Source organism: Artibeus jamaicensis, unplaced genomic scaffold (assembly GCF_021234435.1).
Source record: "Artibeus jamaicensis isolate MK-2021 breed Jamaican fruit bat unplaced genomic scaffold, CSHL_Jam_final scaffold_916, whole genome shotgun sequence".
Classification (NCBI taxonomy): Eukaryota; Metazoa; Chordata; class Mammalia; order Chiroptera; family Phyllostomidae; genus Artibeus; species Artibeus jamaicensis.
In genome coordinates, this window is record NW_026522059.1 from 37,512,615 (window position 1) to 37,530,387 (window position 17,773).

At 37.6% G+C, this 17,773-nt stretch overlaps 1 protein-coding gene across 1 annotated transcript in view; it reads right to left on the bottom strand.

Annotated features, from left to right (window-relative positions):
* PREX2 (phosphatidylinositol-3,4,5-trisphosphate dependent Rac exchange factor 2) overlaps window positions 1-17,773 on the bottom strand; it is a 226,910-nt gene that overhangs the window by 95,268 nt on the left and 113,869 nt on the right. The window contains exons 20-25 of the mRNA XM_037148935.2: window positions 15,271-15,407; window positions 12,583-12,700; window positions 10,075-10,259; window positions 7,861-8,022; window positions 4,600-4,819; window positions 3,850-4,057 (exon numbers count right to left, since the gene is read on the bottom strand). Coding sequence (XP_037004830.2) covers window positions 3,850-4,057; window positions 4,600-4,819; window positions 7,861-8,022; window positions 10,075-10,259; window positions 12,583-12,700; window positions 15,271-15,407 — 1,030 coding nt within the window. The remainder of the gene's footprint in view (window positions 1-3,849; window positions 4,058-4,599; window positions 4,820-7,860; window positions 8,023-10,074; window positions 10,260-12,582; window positions 12,701-15,270; window positions 15,408-17,773) is intronic.

Here is a 17,773-nt window from a genome sequence, read left to right on the forward strand (position 1 = left end):
AGCGAGCAAGAAAGAAACCTTGTAGTGAGGCTTTTGAGTTACCATAGCAAAAAAGTGGGTAAAAAGAGTTGGACACAAGAAAATGTGACGTAGGTGACGGGACACAGGAGTATCTACACCTGGGCCATAAGCCTGACACTTAAGTCCCTAGAAGGACAGACAGACAGACCTCAAGGAGCAGGGCTGACCAGGCAGCTTGGCAGTTTCCAGGGACAGAAAGGGGGCTAGTATGGCAGGAATTCAGGGAACTGAGTTTACTTGGAGAAGGGGCAGGAGCACATGTAGAGCCGTGCGGGCCACAATGACCCCTTCAATATTATTTTAATGGGACTGCGATGCCATAAAAGGGTTTTAAACTGGGAACTAGCATGATTTACCTTTATAGACCCTCTGGCACAGTTGAATGTCACATGTATTAGAGAGGCACCGCTGGAGACGCCTGCAGTGGGCACATGCAACGGGACGACGGTGTCCCCTTCTAAGATGACTGAGTAGATACACTGAGTAGTTCTGGGGTATAATTCACAGAACTTGATGGACTACTGGAGGTGAAGGGAAGGAAAGGGAAGAGTCAAAAATGAGACCCAGATTCTGGCTTCATGAACTGAAGAGACAGGAAATATTTCACTGAGCAAGGGAAGACCTTGAAGGTAGAGGGCTTGAGGTGGATTTGAGTATGGGAAGGTCTGGAATTCAGTTTTGAAAAGAAATTTAAGTTTGATGTGTCTGTAATACTTCCCAGTGGTTCATTAGCCACATCACAGAGGAACTGTGAGAACAAAGTCAGTCAGTGCATAAAGTGACTCATTGTACCTGGTGCATAAGCACCTACAATAAATGTTAGTTTTCGTGATGCTGCGCCCTCTTTTACACATTTACCAGAAAAGGGCTTGGGAAAGCTCAGAGTGAATTCCGCCACAGCCCTACCACTTGCATCTGTAACCCCCAGCTCCCTGAATGTCCTGCAATGTGGTTTGTTCATAGCTCAATCCTGGGATGTCAGGCACCTGTGAAATGAAGTTTATTCTCAAATTTCCTATCTTCATTAGCCCCCAAGGCTCTTTCTTTCTTTCCTCCCTGCATTTTGAAATACCATGGAAAGTTTTAGACTGTCCATGAATTATTTTCCCCTTTATTAACATCTAGTACCTAAGTGTCATTAATCAGAAAGTAGCCAATTAAAAAGCAAACGTATTCAGTGTCCCACCAAGAAACAGGAATCACACAGTCTTGATTTAACCCATAACGTCGCCTTATTTCATGGTACTAGACAGCAAATTCATCTCTAGTTCCATCTTTGGACCTAAACAAAAGGGGAGGATTCAGCAGAATGCCTACATGTTAATCAAAGTTTTTAGTTCTAGGAGAAGTGTTCCCACGTGACGGGCTGACCAGATTCCCGAGGAAGGCACATTCTCCACAGGCCCTTTCACCAGAATGAATGGCTTTGGGGAAGGCTAGCAATGGGGTGTTCTGAGGCAGTTTCTCTTAAAACTTGGCAAAGCATCTGACATCTGCTTCTCTACTCAGCAGAGATTTCTGTATCTGACTAAGAATAATTATTACATGGTGAGAAAATTGTGTGGTAACTAGCTTTTCAGATAATGCGGTAAGCTTGACCGCACTGCAGCATCTCTGAATTCTAGGGGCGGCGGGGAATGCAGGCTCCTAGACAACTGCACTATTTAAAGTGATTATACTGCACATTGAATTATGTGAAACACGTTTATATTTGCAGTTAAATTACATGGTACACACAGAGGAGACCATGACGTTTTTCAAATCATTTGCTCATTTCATGTCCCTTTGCTAAGAAGCATGCCCAGTTGGGTAAAACGTTTTAAAAAAACAGAGTGGAGAAATCTTAAGTAAAAATAGGTAATCGTTTTAAGTAGTTTTGGATAATAACTCCTTCCTGCAAGTAGTGCTTTAAATCTATAGCATTTTAAACCAAGAAAAAGGAGCTCCTTGGTTCTAACCATTTTGAAAAATATTATCTACATTAGCAGAACCTAGAAATAAAAAGTCAAAACATTAACACAGATGGATAAAGCCTGGAAAACTGCCAGGCAGTGCTGAGTAGTGAGTGCACTGGAGACGTCGCCTCTGCGGCAGCGTGCGCTCAGGCACATCAATAACCCTGCCGTTGCCAAAGGCCCCTTCTGAAGAGTAGGGATAAAAACTCTTGGCCTGACTGGAAGTATGGGATTGGTCCAGATGTTCTCCTAAAACCCTTTGAGATCTAGGATACATGATTCAGTGCCACTATTTATGGCCTTATTGCCTATAAATCTTCTTGTATGCACTTCCTAAATATTTTGGAGGAAAAAACTGATTTCTAATATGGAATAAATCATATAATGAAATTTGATTTATTAAACAAAGCAAAATATAATGCTCTAAAATATACATTTCTCTGTTACAAGGTCCCATGGTCATTCTAGGATAATTCAAAAGTATCATATACTTGTTTAAAAATAGCTTCCTGCTCTCAGGGACCTCAAAGTATTGAATTCATCTGTGAGTGGGGCAGTCACAATATAACATACAAATATTATGTCATTTTAAAAACTTAGTGTATTAGACACAGGAAAACAGAACTGTAATTCTAAATTAACTCATTAAAACATCAGAAAAATAGTAAATATTTATAGATAATCTTACAGAAATAATGCATCCAATATGGTGATTTTGATCTCTAAACATCTAAGATGTGTAAAGTCAGAGGTCACATCAATTAAAACTTCATTAGTGTCTAATTGCAACAAAGGCTTAGAATGAGCTTTAAATATTTTGTCAAAACTGAATTACCCATAGAAGTATGGGAAGATGTTGGTGTGTGTGGATATACAACAACACCCAATGGCAATGTAAATCTGTAATTTCACAAAGAGGTTCAATAAAAAGAGGATTAATGGTGCTTCTACCACTTTCAGATTCTACCACCTTTGGACATGTTCAATAATTTTAACCCCTCAAATGGTGAGCAAGCATGATGTTACACATAATGTTGACCGCTTTTTGTATTAGTTTTTATAATTGTCACCACAAGCTTGTACTGCATTATTATTATTCGTCCTGTTGTACACACAAGACACTGTAGTTCTGACCACAAAGAGCTGCCTTCACTAGACATGACACATAAGCACACACCACAGTATGGCGAGTCGCCCTGCAGAGCTCAGGCAGTTCTCCAGCTGTCAACCTCTTCGAGAAGATTCAGAGTTGACTTTTTCAGAAAAGTTATGATTAACTTCCTTTGCCTTGCTTGGTAAAATCTTTCAAACTACTGGCACAGCTATTTGGGTTATTGCTTACTGGACCATTAATTCCATCAGAAGTGAAAAAAAGTGTTGGTCATTGGTCCAACGGATACGATGTTTTGGATTTACTCATTTAAGAAGTATAAGGATTTGTCACAGTTTACGGTTCTCCTAAACATCGAGTGTGTGCATGTACACCAAGGACCGTGCCCTGCTCTGTAACGACTACATCTGTAAAATCCTCACACACAGTTAATACTCTTTCAATCGTATTTTTCAATGTAACATTTTCACACTAACATTTATTTAGTGTTTGCCTTAAAATAAAATTTTGTCATTCTCTTCCCTGGTATTTAAAGCTTCCTTAAAATATATGTGTATATATACATATATACGTGTGTGTATACATATATATTTGCCATGTTTTATCATTTCTAAGTTCTCAAGAAGAAGAGGATCTCTCTGGCCAGCAAAAGTCTCCTCCATTTTCAAAAACTAAAGACAGTAATAAACGTTCAAAAGTCTCATTTTCTACCTTTATATTTACATTCTACAGCTATATTTAAAATAAATTTTAAAAACTTACTCATCTATTTGACACACACACATCTCCACCTCTTTCAGTGCGGTCTGAAGTTTGCCCAGCAGTTTCTGATAGATATCTTGGGTTTCTAAGTCTTCTTCTTTTAACAGATGCCGGAGCCCGTGCCCCTCCTGCTGTGACAGAGACAAGCCTGAGGGGGCCGCCATGGTTGTGATGGTGTGCTGAATGTACACCATGGGGCTCAGCTTCCCTAGGAGGGAAAATCATTCCACAGTGGTAGTTACTGCCTTTAACTGACACTCACAATCCAGGGCGATTCATTTGAGAGGGCCAAACTTACATCCGATAAAATGCCAACCCAAGACTGAGTTTAATTCAGGAGTTAAAACATGTGGGAAACTGTGATTCAAGGGGAGGAATAAAGTTCAATCCCATAGCCTGCTGAGGTGGTGGGAATTACAACATGCACCTGTATTTTTCTCATAGTTACAGAGCCATTTCAGATGAATGGTTTTCACAGCAAAATGAGCTGTGCCTATCATGTGTAAGAAAAGCAAGAACAGTCAATCTTCTTAAAAGAAAAATAAAATAATAAAAATGCATACCCCATTTTCATTCTGCAAATGCTTATACTTAATTATCCCAATGATCATAGTGAGTGAGGAATCTTTCCTTACGAAAGTTCAGACTTGCTTACACCTCAGAAATCTATCCAGTGTGAGGGATATGGGGACAGTTATGATTGATGAAATTACTTGTCATGATCCGACCAAGTTTCAAAAGCCAGCATACCTTGCTCAGATTTGTTTTCTTTATCGTGAGCATTGTGTTTCCTATTATCCAACTGAACACCAAACGCACTCCCCAGGGAGGTCGATGTTTTGGGATAAGAAACTTCCATCACATTCACATGGCAGTTGGTAGGGCAGAAATCACTGCTGTGCAGTGGAGATATTTTAGATTTGGCTTGTTTAAAGGTGGGCCAGGCTCTGTTCTTTAGTACACGAGAAAACTGCAAATTAGAGAAGAAATACACAGCCATTGAACACAGTGATATAACACAAATGCTTTGCTCCCATCATCCACAGCAAAATCAAAAGAAAATTAAATCATGTCAAGTGGAACAAGCACAATCAATGATAAGATGTTAGAATTCGTTATGTTAAAATTCACACATTTTAATAAAACAAAGCAATATGGGCAGCATATGCATATGATTCCTTGGAAACTCTAACTGCAAGGCAGGTGCTAAAAGCAATTAGGTGACCAAGATCACCGTCTAGGATTCAAATGCACAGACTCCTAACAGCTGAGGGTTTGAGAGAGAAATCAGTGTCCTAGGACACCAGTATAGGGGGGTCAAGTGGAAGAAGATGGGATTATTTCGAATACTGTCAGATAGTCAATCCAAACCTGAGCAGGTTAGACAGCAAGGTGTGGAGTGTTTGACCCAGAATAGCAGGATGACAGACAGAACCAACTGTACTTCCCACTCTTTCTGTTAATCACTGCTGAGCACTTGGGTCAGGATCAGCCTGAGGACTGGAGTGGACTCTGCTTTTATGCCATTGAGAATAAAGCAATACTCAAAGATTTGCAGGACTTCTAAGATAGCCTCTTTACTGCTTAAAACCTTGCAACCCACATCCATCCAATCCTTGCCATGTTCTCTACAACCACCCAAAGTCTAATCACACCTAGCTTGTATATATCTTACAAACTCTCTTCCCTTACTCCCTGCACTCATCCTGGTCTTTACTCAGTTCCTCTCACACACCATCCTCTCTCTGTACACATTAGTCAGGGTGCCTAGAACATGTTCCTTCCCCTCATTGCCAAACTTACTCCTATGTATTTTTAAGTTCTATGAAATCATCAAGGAGCCTTTCAAAGATCTGGTCTAGGTTCAAAATCTCTGGTCATGTGCTACCTTACAGTACACTGTAGCCCCCCCCCCCTTGTAATTATAAACAATTTGCCTATCTCCATCTCCCATAGCATATGGTAAACTCCATGAGGACAAGGCTGATGTGTCTTATGCACCACAAATAGACATCTCATAAAGTTGAACTGGATCCCAGTTTCTAAAACAAATGAAACAACAAGAGCCACCAGTTACTTGTGTTGCAGTTATGTTGTTCCAGTACCTGATGCGATGCTGGGTGAGTCACAGTCTTTCCATCATTCTGAGTACAATAAGGAATATGGATCAAGTCAGCTCTATGCTCTCTTCTTGCTCGAAAACTATAATCAGATCTTATCTATTTATTTTACTAGTAGAATAGTAATTTTGGCATTGAAAGGAATAAATACTGGTTACTGCTAACTTTTGTAGATAAAAGTTCAAGAAAAAAGATATGACATCAAAATCACATCTTGAAGATATATGCTCAGCATTGGAATATGAACTATATTACATATATATTAAACTGTGTTTTCATGTTTAATATACATATAATTACATGTCAGAAGCTATAGTGCTGAGTGAGCTTCTAGAACATAGTAGGACCCAAATAGAAATGGATTGAAATGCAGGACACTTATTAGCATAGTTACTAATGAATTCAATAATAATGCAAACTTCAGTCAGAAGCTCTTTCCCACTGTAGTTGAGGCCAAAAATCTCAGATAAATCTCCCATGGCACACAGAAATGCTCAGAAATCAATTTTATAATATATTGATATTACACCAAAGCATGTACCACAGTAGGGAGTTACACTTTTCTTGTCTTCTCTCATTTTAACCAACATCAGTTCATTAAAAAATATGATGAGAAGCATCTATTTCAGATCCTGTGCTAAATGCTAGAATTACAGCTCTCGCCCACCTGGAGTTCATGCTTTCACAGGGAACACAAATAAATACAGTGTAATACTATGGCTACAGATAACAATTATTTTATTATAAATACAATGACAACAGTGGATGAGCTTTAGCAAAATACAGGTCTTTGGTGACCTGAAAAAGAGCCATTTCAGTTACATGGAGGGCACTGGAGCCCAACTTGACTGAATTGAGAAGGAAAGGTGAGGGAGCAGCAGGTGTAGAAAGCACATACAGGTAGCTCTTTTCAGGACAAAGGTCAAAGAAATGGAAGAGTAAGCAAAGAGGTGTATGGGGTTCAAGGGAAATATTTATTTTTTAATATAGATATAGGGAGGCATATTTGTAGAGTGACAGTTATAATTAACTATTGGAAATGAAACTTCAGGTTTTTAATGCTAGTTGATTCATGAATTAATTGACCATGACAACACATTTAAATCCAATTATAGTGACTTGATGAAAAGTCAAAAATAATACAAAGGTCATTCGACTTGTCATTCAGTGCAAGCTTTCTCAAAGAGGCTTTCTCTAAATAAAAAGTTACCTGTCTAAAGTTACCACCTGAAAAAAAAATAAAGTTTCCATCTGGGCACTTCCCACCATCGCTCCCTATCTTGATTTCCTCATAACTCTTTTCAACACCTGAACACCTGCTTTGAAGACAGATATTTGTTTACTTCTTTGCTGCTTCCCCACTCAAACATAAGCACCATAAGAGGAAAGATCTTATTCTGTCTTTTGCTCTATAGTTTGGGGCCCAAGGACAGTGCTCGGCATAGTAAAGGTGCTCAATAAAAGGTATCAAATGAATGAAACAATCGATCAATTTAAAACAGACCAAATTCCATGAACACTCTGAATAAGGGCTCAGATCCCCCTGTTAGGAGAAAAGGAGAACTATAGTGTAATCTTAAAAGTTGACTTCAAAATTAGGTGGCCAGGATTCAAAGCCCAACTCTATCTCTTGCTAGTAGGTAATATAATTCTTTAAGCCTAAGTTACTACATTTGGAAAATGTGGAAAAATGCCATGGCTTACAGGTTTGCAAAGATCAAATGAGGTAATAGATTTACAGGCATTTTACAAACTTTAAAAATGTTTGTTATCATTTCAACAAACTGGTACATAAATAAGTAATAAAAATATCAGGAATTGAATTAAATTTGACACTTAAATAATAATTTAAATAACAATTATATGTAAACAATATACATAGAAACTTTACCTTTTTATAACTGGATATTCTCTGACATATGTGCTCAACTTTTTCACTGCAAGTGGTACTGAAGTTACTCTGAAGGTCAGTGGGAATCACTTCATGTAAAGAGTTAAGGCTGGTGCAATTTTGTACAAAATGTTCATCACTTTTAGCCAGGGCTTCAAGAATCTGTAGTCATACACACACACACACACACACACACACACACACACACACACACACACGAGACAGAAAAAGAAAACAAAAATCTTTAAAATTAACCAAATAATATGTTCACAATTCCACAGCACAGGTGACTGCCCCATAGTCTTCTTATAACTGCCTAAGATTTCCATGTTCAGTGAAGCCCTGGCAGCGAAGCAATGGGCTTGCATGTTCGGCATCTTACACTTTGCCCTCCTCTGGCTGTTAACAGGCTCCCTGATTGGGGGGGAGTGGACTTCTCAGACTCCTTGCTGGTAATCAGTACACTTTGATGTGGAAAAAGACTGCCTATATGTTACTCAGAACATTTTTTTCCTCAACTTTATAGAAAAATAAAAACTAAGAAAAAACAATACAATAGACTCCTTACTTGCCCAGTACACAGAGTGCATTTAACAAATGTTTGCTGAAGGAATGAATAAATGAGAAGTTCTCTTGCAAAAGTAACAGTCAATGCTACCTGCAGTGTCTGAGCCCTGTCTGACAAAAAGCATCCTATTATGTGTCCAATTAGTACATCTTTCCAGCTCTTCGAACCAATGGTAAGGCAGTGTGTGGGCGTGTGCACACGCATGTGCGCACACAAACACATACACACCCTGGATCACTGAGAATTTCCAACGAGTTGAGAATTATTTATGTGTCATATTTATATGTAGCATTTTTGATTGTTCAAAGATCCCAAGGATTGATTACACCCTTATATAACATTTTTAAATATTTTTTGAGAAATGTATAGATGGCATTTATCTGAACTCCCTCATCACTTCCACTTCTGTCTTACAGAGTGTGGCATGTGAGTTATTTATTTCATCCATTAATTATTATGGAGTATAACTTACTAGTTTAGAAATGTGGGCTCCCTTTATCATCTTTGACTTTCTTTTCTTCATGTATGAAATGGAAATACTTAAAAGAGTACATTACACAGTTGGCATATACAAAATAATCCATGTAATTTTGGAAGTTTGAAATAACCAGAAAATGAGACAAAATAATTACAGTAACTTGATCACAAATCCTTACATGGATCCCTTTTAACAATATAATGCAGCTAGAAAGGTGCTGCATTTTTAAAATATATATTCTTTATCAATAGATACATACAGTGGTAAATGTAATCAGAATAATGGGATTTTTTAAGTTGACTTTAAGAATAGAAAACAAAAAGTATATTTGAAATAGTACATTTGTATTTCTATAATTATTTTCTCCCACTAAAATTTTTTAAAATACATGCTATGTTTTAAGTCTATCTCAAGTACACATATATAAAACAAGGATTCAGATGAAGAAATAAAGGCAGTGAAGCTACATCACACTACTTACTTATAACACCTGAATCCTCATAGGGTAATAGAAAAGCAGACAAAACACTGAAGTCCTAGCCTGTGGAGGGTCCCTTAGGAGTCTGATTGATTTCCCTTGTGGAAGAATCATGGAGAGCACTCCCTACACAATTTATACATTTGGATGAAGACTTGCTTCCTTTCTCCCTATCTTGCTACAGTCTAAGGACTAAGGATGTTATCTTTTACTACCAAGAATTATATAAATGTCTGAGGATCTATGCATAAATAATCTTCAAGCTTCATGAAATGTTATGAAATAAACTTGAGACTTGCAGAATTTGAAATTTTTTGTAATGTATTTCATGACTTCAGATACTCTTCAGAAGATTATGTACATTTAAAAAAGCACACCTGATGTGAAAAACATGTGAAATATACACATGATACAGAATTAACAAACAGCAAACATACTACACCCAGAGGAGACTTGCCAAATCAACTAACCCTCCCCTGGGCCAAAGCCCCATGTAACTTAGCACCGTGCTCCAAAAAATATCAATGAAAAGGAAGAGTGTACACATGCTGAGCACTGGGGAAAAATAGAAGTTGAATGGGCTGATGGATGAAACATACACAACTCTTGACATTCTTTAAGTTGGGAGTGGGGAAAGGTTTCACTTGCTTTATTTAGAACACAGCCCCTTGTTCCCAGAATCACCCTGACCTTAGCAGTGAGGCTGAAGAAACCCTTGGGCTCAATCATCTTCTCCACCACGTTGCACTTGATCCCGGCGGTGCTGTCGTACTCATACACGACCCCGTACTCCAGGTGCACGTTATCCACTGTCAGACTCACGTGCTCCTTCTTCCCATCGATGATGGCCATGGTGTTGAACTTGTCAATTACTTCTGGAAGAAACACAATTTTAATTTTGCAAATTAATGAAAGGTTTCTTAGTCTTTGTAAATAATTTGAGTCTCTTTGAATGATTTTAAAGAGTTCTTTATAGGATGGCTAAATCTGATGTGCTAAATGAAGCATCTGTCCATGTTAACATTTTTTAAATGAACATTTTTTAAAAAGATGCTTGAGTGATCCAAATCTCACCATTCTAACATGACTAGTCTTACCTTTGCATCTCCATGTTGATCTATAGACTATATATATCCCTATTTACATCAATATAAACATTATCCACACAATTATTTTATTTTCTCACTAAAAACATGCATAAATTAAAGTCAGCCTTCTTAACACTGCCTTAAACACTGAATGAATATTGTCTGAATATTCAGGAAAAAATACATGAAGACATATTGAAAAAGCAGAAAGGAGAAGAAATAATCATTTTATTTTTCAGCAGGGAGGGCTCCTGAATTCTCCCAAATAACATCTTCTGGAGATAGCTCATTGAAAAAAATTTGTCATCATTCACTATAGTAACAGTTACATCTGAAATGTCTTCTTTCCTGGCCTACAACCATTCAGCTAGTAAAAAACAAAAACAAACACCTAAAATCTTAAGAAACACTGAGAATCCTAATATTAAATATCAAAAAAGAAAAACTAGATTAGTTTATTTAAAAGAACTAAGTCCTTGAACAGTGAAAACAGCACACATAAAATTTTAAAAAGCAGAAAAGTGGTATACCTTAAAATAATTAAGTCGTAGAATAGCCAGAAATCAACTTCCTGGGCATTTCATCAAGGTATTCTCCCTTTCACTGTGATAATGAGGATTAGCAACAACTAAGTCTAAATGAGGAAATAAGAGCCTCAGGATAAGGTCCTGAGGTTCATCCTGTTTTAAGTAAGTAAGAGTTGATTTATCATAACAATTTGCTGCTCCAATGAGATTGTATATTTCTAATGCTGTCCATGAACTGAATGGCTCTGACCAAGTGGCCTTCTAGGAGTGGTGGGAAAACAGCATGATGTTACACATTATATTGACGGCTTTTTGTATTAATTTTTGTAATTGCTGCTACTGTATAAGGGGAATTCTCTACTTAGGCTGGTTTACAAGAAACTAAACCTAAACTAAAAATTTAGAGTCACCCACCAAACTATATGAGTGAAAAGATACCAGGAAAATGGAAGAGAAGATTCAAGGATTTCTGGTTAAAACTTCTGAAACAGTAATTCAAGGCATTTGTCAAGTGCAAAGTAATTGCCTGGGCCCCTCCCCCCTTGGCAAAGAAGTCACTGGACACAGCAATCTGCTGGTTTGCATCACAGAGAAAACAGAATGATGGGTCCTTATCAAAAGGTCTCTCTTTCTCTCATTTTCACATCAGTTTGCCTCTTTCATTACTATCAGTGTCAGAATACAGTAGATGTTACTTGAATCAAGAAATTATTTTCAGACAAACTGTGAACCTTCTAAACTAGGGCTTCTCAAATATTAGTGTGCATTCAGATCAGATCTTATTAACATGGAGATTCTGAGTCAACAGATCTGGGGCGGGACTGAGATGCTGCATGTCTCTCTTGCTCTAGGTGCTGTTGCTGCTGCAGCTGCTGCTGGTCTGCAAACCACACTAGAGACAGCAGTTCTACGCAACATCTAAACTCAAAACGAGGAAAGACATTGTAACTTGGGTTTCAATCCTCATTCTACCTTGTACTAGCTTGGGCACCTCCAGTAGCCTTGATTTGTCTTCCGATAAAAGGAGGATGGTGATAATGATACCATCCTTACGAGATTTTCTTTTTTGATGACTTCCTGAGATAATCCACATAAAACACTTAATAAAGTGACTAACAAAAGTGCAGTAGCTGTACATGTTACATGTTAGCTATAAGCTATTACTACTTATGCTTTTGACGTGACATCTATTGCTGACAATGACTTAAAGAAGTGGCTTGAATGGGAGGATGGGCAAAAGGTGAAGGGGATCAGAGATACAAACTTGTAGCTTTAAATTAGTCACAGGGACATAAAGCACAGCATAGGGAATGCAGTCAGTAATGTCATAGCAACTCTGTATGGTGATAAATGGTTATTACTCGTGGTGGTCACATCGTAAGGTATATAAATTATGTCAAATCACTATGTTGGACACCTGAAACCTAATATAATATTGTATGTCAACTATACTTACAAAGAGCTTCACATTCCACAACGAAAAAAGAAGTGACTTGAACATAAGAGATTTCTAATACCTGGGAGTAGGCACAGGCACATTGACAATAATACTACTACAAATAAGGAGAAAAGAAGGAACCCACCTTCCACTTTGCAGTCAAAAGCATCGCCTGCTTCATCTCCAGAGGGTTTGGAGTTAGATTTTTGAAGGTCTTCTTGAGCGCTCTCAAGGCTGTTATAAACCCACTGTATGGAATCTTGCTGGAAATGAGGAAGGGAAAAATTCAGAGGTGGTAGCGCTTCCTAAAGGGCATGCTCATTCTATAAACCTGCTTCAGCAGGAGAGCTGACAATCTTTTTCCTTTTCGTTTAAAAAAAGTAATAAAATTGAAAAACAAAGAAAATCAACACGAGAAACTAACAGAAAGTGGATTAAGAAATACAAATATGTAGTGACAGAACAGCTATGGCAATGTAAAGGGCAGCACAGGAAAGGGAGCAGCCGAGGAACCTGCAAGCATGACCCATGGACATGAACAGTGGTGTGGGGACTGCCTGAGGGAGTGGGGGGTGCTGGGTGGAGGGGCAAAGGGGAAAATTGGGACAACTGCAATAGCATAATCAATAAAATATAATTTAAATAAGAGAGTCGATGGCAACTATTGTTATTAACACATAGACCTTTCAAAGCTTGAAATTTTATCTTCTAAAGGTATGTTTTTAAGTAAGATATATTCCCAAATGTCTTACTTAAATGCTTTAAGTATATCTTTAAAAAATTATAAATTACATTTTCAATAAATAATTGTTAGATAAATAGTTTTTTTAAAGAATCACTCATCTGTAATTGTACAAACTATTTAAATGCTCTCCTAACAGTCACATGAATTTTAATACATTTAATGCTTTTTTTAATCAAATCGATAAAAAAAGTTGGATGAATATCTTTCATCTAGTGGGTTCTATGTGATGTAACTATCTTTTAATCCTCCCATGTCATAAATCATACCATATTTTAATTGAGATAGCAGTCCCAGTCTTATTGAGATAAATGAGACAGATAATGGCTATCAAGTAAATGCTTTCAGGGTTATATTACTTTAAGTTTATATTTTTCCTAGGTAAGATGATAAATTGAATTGTGTTACTGAAGTGTGGTGTAATTCATACTATCCATTTTCCTCCTGTATCATTAACTTTCTAACAGTGTTTAACTGTTATACTGCTATGCATCATTAAAATGCTGGCTCATATTTGATCATTCAAATACATCTTGGTAACCTGCTATGGCCTCCAATGATCCAAATCCCCCAGCATCCACACTTTTATGGTAACTCCTTCCCACCCTGACCCCAGGCTTGGTCATGTGTTCTGAGTTTTCCAAAGGGATATCAAAAGTATGATGTAAACAGAGTTAATTGATTATAACATCCCCTCTTGAAATCCACATGCCATGCCAAAAGGAAAACCCTGCTAATGACTGAAAGGAAGGACACAGGGTGTAGTCCGGAGTGACAGACAGCCTGCAGCAGTGGCCTGAGACCAGGTCAGGGCCCTCACAGGAACCAATATCGATCAGCCCGCAGAGTCAAGAGAAATAATCAATCACTGCTATTTCAAGCCACCAAGTTATGGGATAGAACATTTGTGGCAATGGATACCCAATAGAGCATGCTACTCATTTAGTAAATTTTTCTCTCCATTTATTGTTTTTCTTAATCATTTTATTGACCAATAACACCTCTCCAAGAAGGCAGGCAGAAAAAAACAAAAAGGAATAAAAGTCAAATCAATTTAGTTACTTATTAAAATTCTGATGGAAGGAGAATGACTTGATAATTTCAGAAGTGCCCTTTTAAAAATCCTTTAAATAATACAGTTCAATAAATATTTATTTAAACTACTTACTATCAACCAGAAGAACCTATGCATCGATGTGTGAATTCTAATCTGCTGTACTAGTTTGACCTTATTAGTAAGCAAAATCGATGAGCTATTTTCTTGAATGTTCAGTATTGTGCAGGTATCATGCTTGAACTATAAAAAAAATAGCCATTCATCTTTCTGGTTTGGACACAAAGTCATATTCTCAAATCCAGAAAATAGTATTTCACTATACATGAAAGAAAATACACAAAACCTCTCCTTTGAAGTTGTTTGCATTTAAAATCCTTTTGCATTTAGTTAATTGAGTTGAATTTTCTCTTTTAGTCCAATGCTCGCTTGTACTTCATGACATAAGCTCTGTTTATATTGTAATTTTATTTCTCTATAACACTTGAAATTTGGATCAGAGGGGAGTGCTGAAAATTTTAAATAGTGAAAGCACATTTAGGTATTTTCTTTTCAGAGCCAAATTCAATTGCCTAAATAAATATATCCAAAGTCAATTTCAGACCCCATAAAACCCACAAGTTCAGTTTTTCACAAAATTCTAAAGATAAGCATTGTAAGCACTTATAATTCATATACACAGACACAAGAAGACCATTCTATATTCTAAAGTAATTACAAGGGTCAAGAAAGCAGTTTAAAGCTTTGAGTTTCATTTTGAAAATGTGAGCTATTCAAAAATTCAAACAGCAATGCAAATGCAAATGGGCCAGAGCTCTTTTTAAACAGGTGATTACACTGCAACAGTAAAGCGTAACCATTTAAGCATAATCAATTATAACTATGCCAACAAAGCAACCATGATGAGATTTGCAACGCTGGGCTGAAATGTGAGCCCAGGGGAAGAAACCACCAACAGCTCTGGAACATCCTGTGCTGTCCCCTGGGCTTTGTCTGCGCTTTGGAATTAGATGGAGACCAGCTGAGAGGCAGCTCACCTTCATTGGCCGCCTGTATTTCCTGCAGGCGGTGACATGTGCGATGACACTGGCATGCGTCTCTTTGCTGACATTGATCCCGTTGACTTTGATAATGCACTGTCCAGGGTGAAGACCAGCTGCTGCAGCCACAGTTCCTTTACATACAGGTGAAAAAATTGCCAAAAACTAATTTTAGGAATAATATTTGTTTTTATCACACATGCAATAGGGAAAGCCATGTTAAAATATGATAAAGATCTAACTAGGGCATTTTTGATATATTTGGTTCTCATAGCAATGCCCTCTGAAAAATTTTCTGCTATTTAACAGGCCATTCAAGCTGTGATAAACAGAGTATTTTTCCATCACCCTATGAATTAATTTGAAGGGATATTGAAAAGTAACCTTTATAATGCTAATCAGTTATTTTCCCTTTAAAATGTCTAGTCAATCTAGTTTTCAAAATATGCATATAAAATAGCAAAATGAGAAAGCCAGAAACATGCCTTATTTATCTTTCTTTAGTTTACAAAATCTCTAAATAAATGGTAATGCAAAAATACAATAAAGATTAATAAAAATAGTATTCATTTTCATTTCTAAAAATGCCAACAATTAAAAGAAATTCTCCAGTAAAAAAAAATCAAGTCATTTAGCAACTACAAGTAGACTGAGTTTGCTGAGGAAATTAAGTCAGAATATGTACAAAGGGTCAGGAACCAGAGAACTGGTGAAGAATGACATTAATCAGATAACATCAACTGTCCATAATTTATTTGAATAGAAATAGACTTAAATATGGAAGTGGCATATCTTAACCAGGGGATTAAGACTTTCAGAACTGGTGTGGCTCAGTGGGTCTGAGTGCCAACCTGCACACCACCCAAAGGTCACCAGGTCTGCTCCTGGTCAGGGCACATGCCTGGATTGCAGGCCAGGTCCCCAGTTGGAAGCATGTGAGAGGCAACCAATTGATATTTCTCTTACACATCAATGTTTCTCTTCCTCTTATTCTCCCTCCCTTCCCCCTTTCTCCAAAAAATAAAAATATTTTTAAAAATATTCAGAACCTTCTAATCATTATTATTTGGTATTCTCAGCAAATCAACATTTACAAAGCACCATTAATAAAAACAATGAATACAATTAATATAAATTACTATAAAACTTATCATAAGTATGTTAGAAGCAATTTCTCCCATGGAAGAATTAGTAAAATTCTAGATGGGCATAATTTATAGTCAAGAATCATCAGTAAAATTCACTCCCAGAAATATTAAGTGCCTTTTCTAGATTGAACTGATTTCTGGTGGAGTGAGGGACATTCCCAACAGGAAGAACAGCCTGAAAATAGGCACTGAGTTGAGAAATAACCCGGACATTTGGGAACACACAGGCGGCTGGGAGTGGGACCTCAGAACAGAAAGAGATACTGGAGAGCGGAGCAGAGTCAGGTTGTGAAGCCCGAGGTGCTTTGTTGTGAAGGCCTCAGAGTCGGAACCTAACTATGTACGAAAGAGGAAAATCATTTAAGAATTCTAAGCAGAGAAGTGGCATGACCCCCTAAAACGAGCCGAGTGTCAATGGAGTGTGAGGGGATAACACTGAGTGTTAAGGTGCCCGAGGGCCACTACGTGTATAATAAACCATTAGATCTGGACTACAGAACCCAGGTGAGAGGTCTGGGCTGGAAACAGAAATGTAGAAATGCTCTGCAGAGAGGATCAAAAAGATTGCTGTGGAGAACAAGAAGGCAGAGAAGGGAAGAGGATGCCAACAGTTGGAAAGATGAAAAAAATAGGCAGAGGAGGAGTAGAAGCAAAATCTGAAAAGTACCATCTCAGGAATCAAGAGATGAATAGTTTATGCAAATGGGAGTTGTCAGTTTAAACAAATGGCAGAAAAAGCTCGACTAAGATAAGGGTTATCAGTATCCATTATATGTTCCAGTTAAATCCACGATAACTCTTATAAGACAAATTTTGGAGACACGGGTGGGAGGAGATGTCTACCGCACTGGGTTAAAATTCAGATAGGAAGTGAGGAAGGACTGATGAAAGAAAATTTTGGCCAGTATTTCAGGAAGTTTGTCTATGACAAAAATGAAAGTTATTACAGCATTAGTCTAGAGCTGAGCTTCTCAAGTCTTTGTCATGCAGACCTATGGCCTGGGGATCATTCTGACTCAGTATGTCTTGATTGGGGCCCGAGATTCTCCATTTCTAACCAGCTCCCTGGTGGTGCCAGTACTGTGGGTGGGTCTGTGGATCACATTTTGAGTCACAAGGATCTAGAGGAGAAAATAAAGGAGAGGTTTTGTGTTTGGTGTTCTAGTTTAAGACGTCTTTGTTTCTTTGTTGATTTTAAAGGGAAAGAACTGATCCTATACTATAATAATCCAATGAAGAGAAACGGCTGAAAATTATGGAAAGGAGTATCTGACAGTTCAACACTCCAGAGGATGATGGAAGGGATGGGATCCAGAACATCTGTGGAGAGATTAACCTTGAACTCCAGAAAA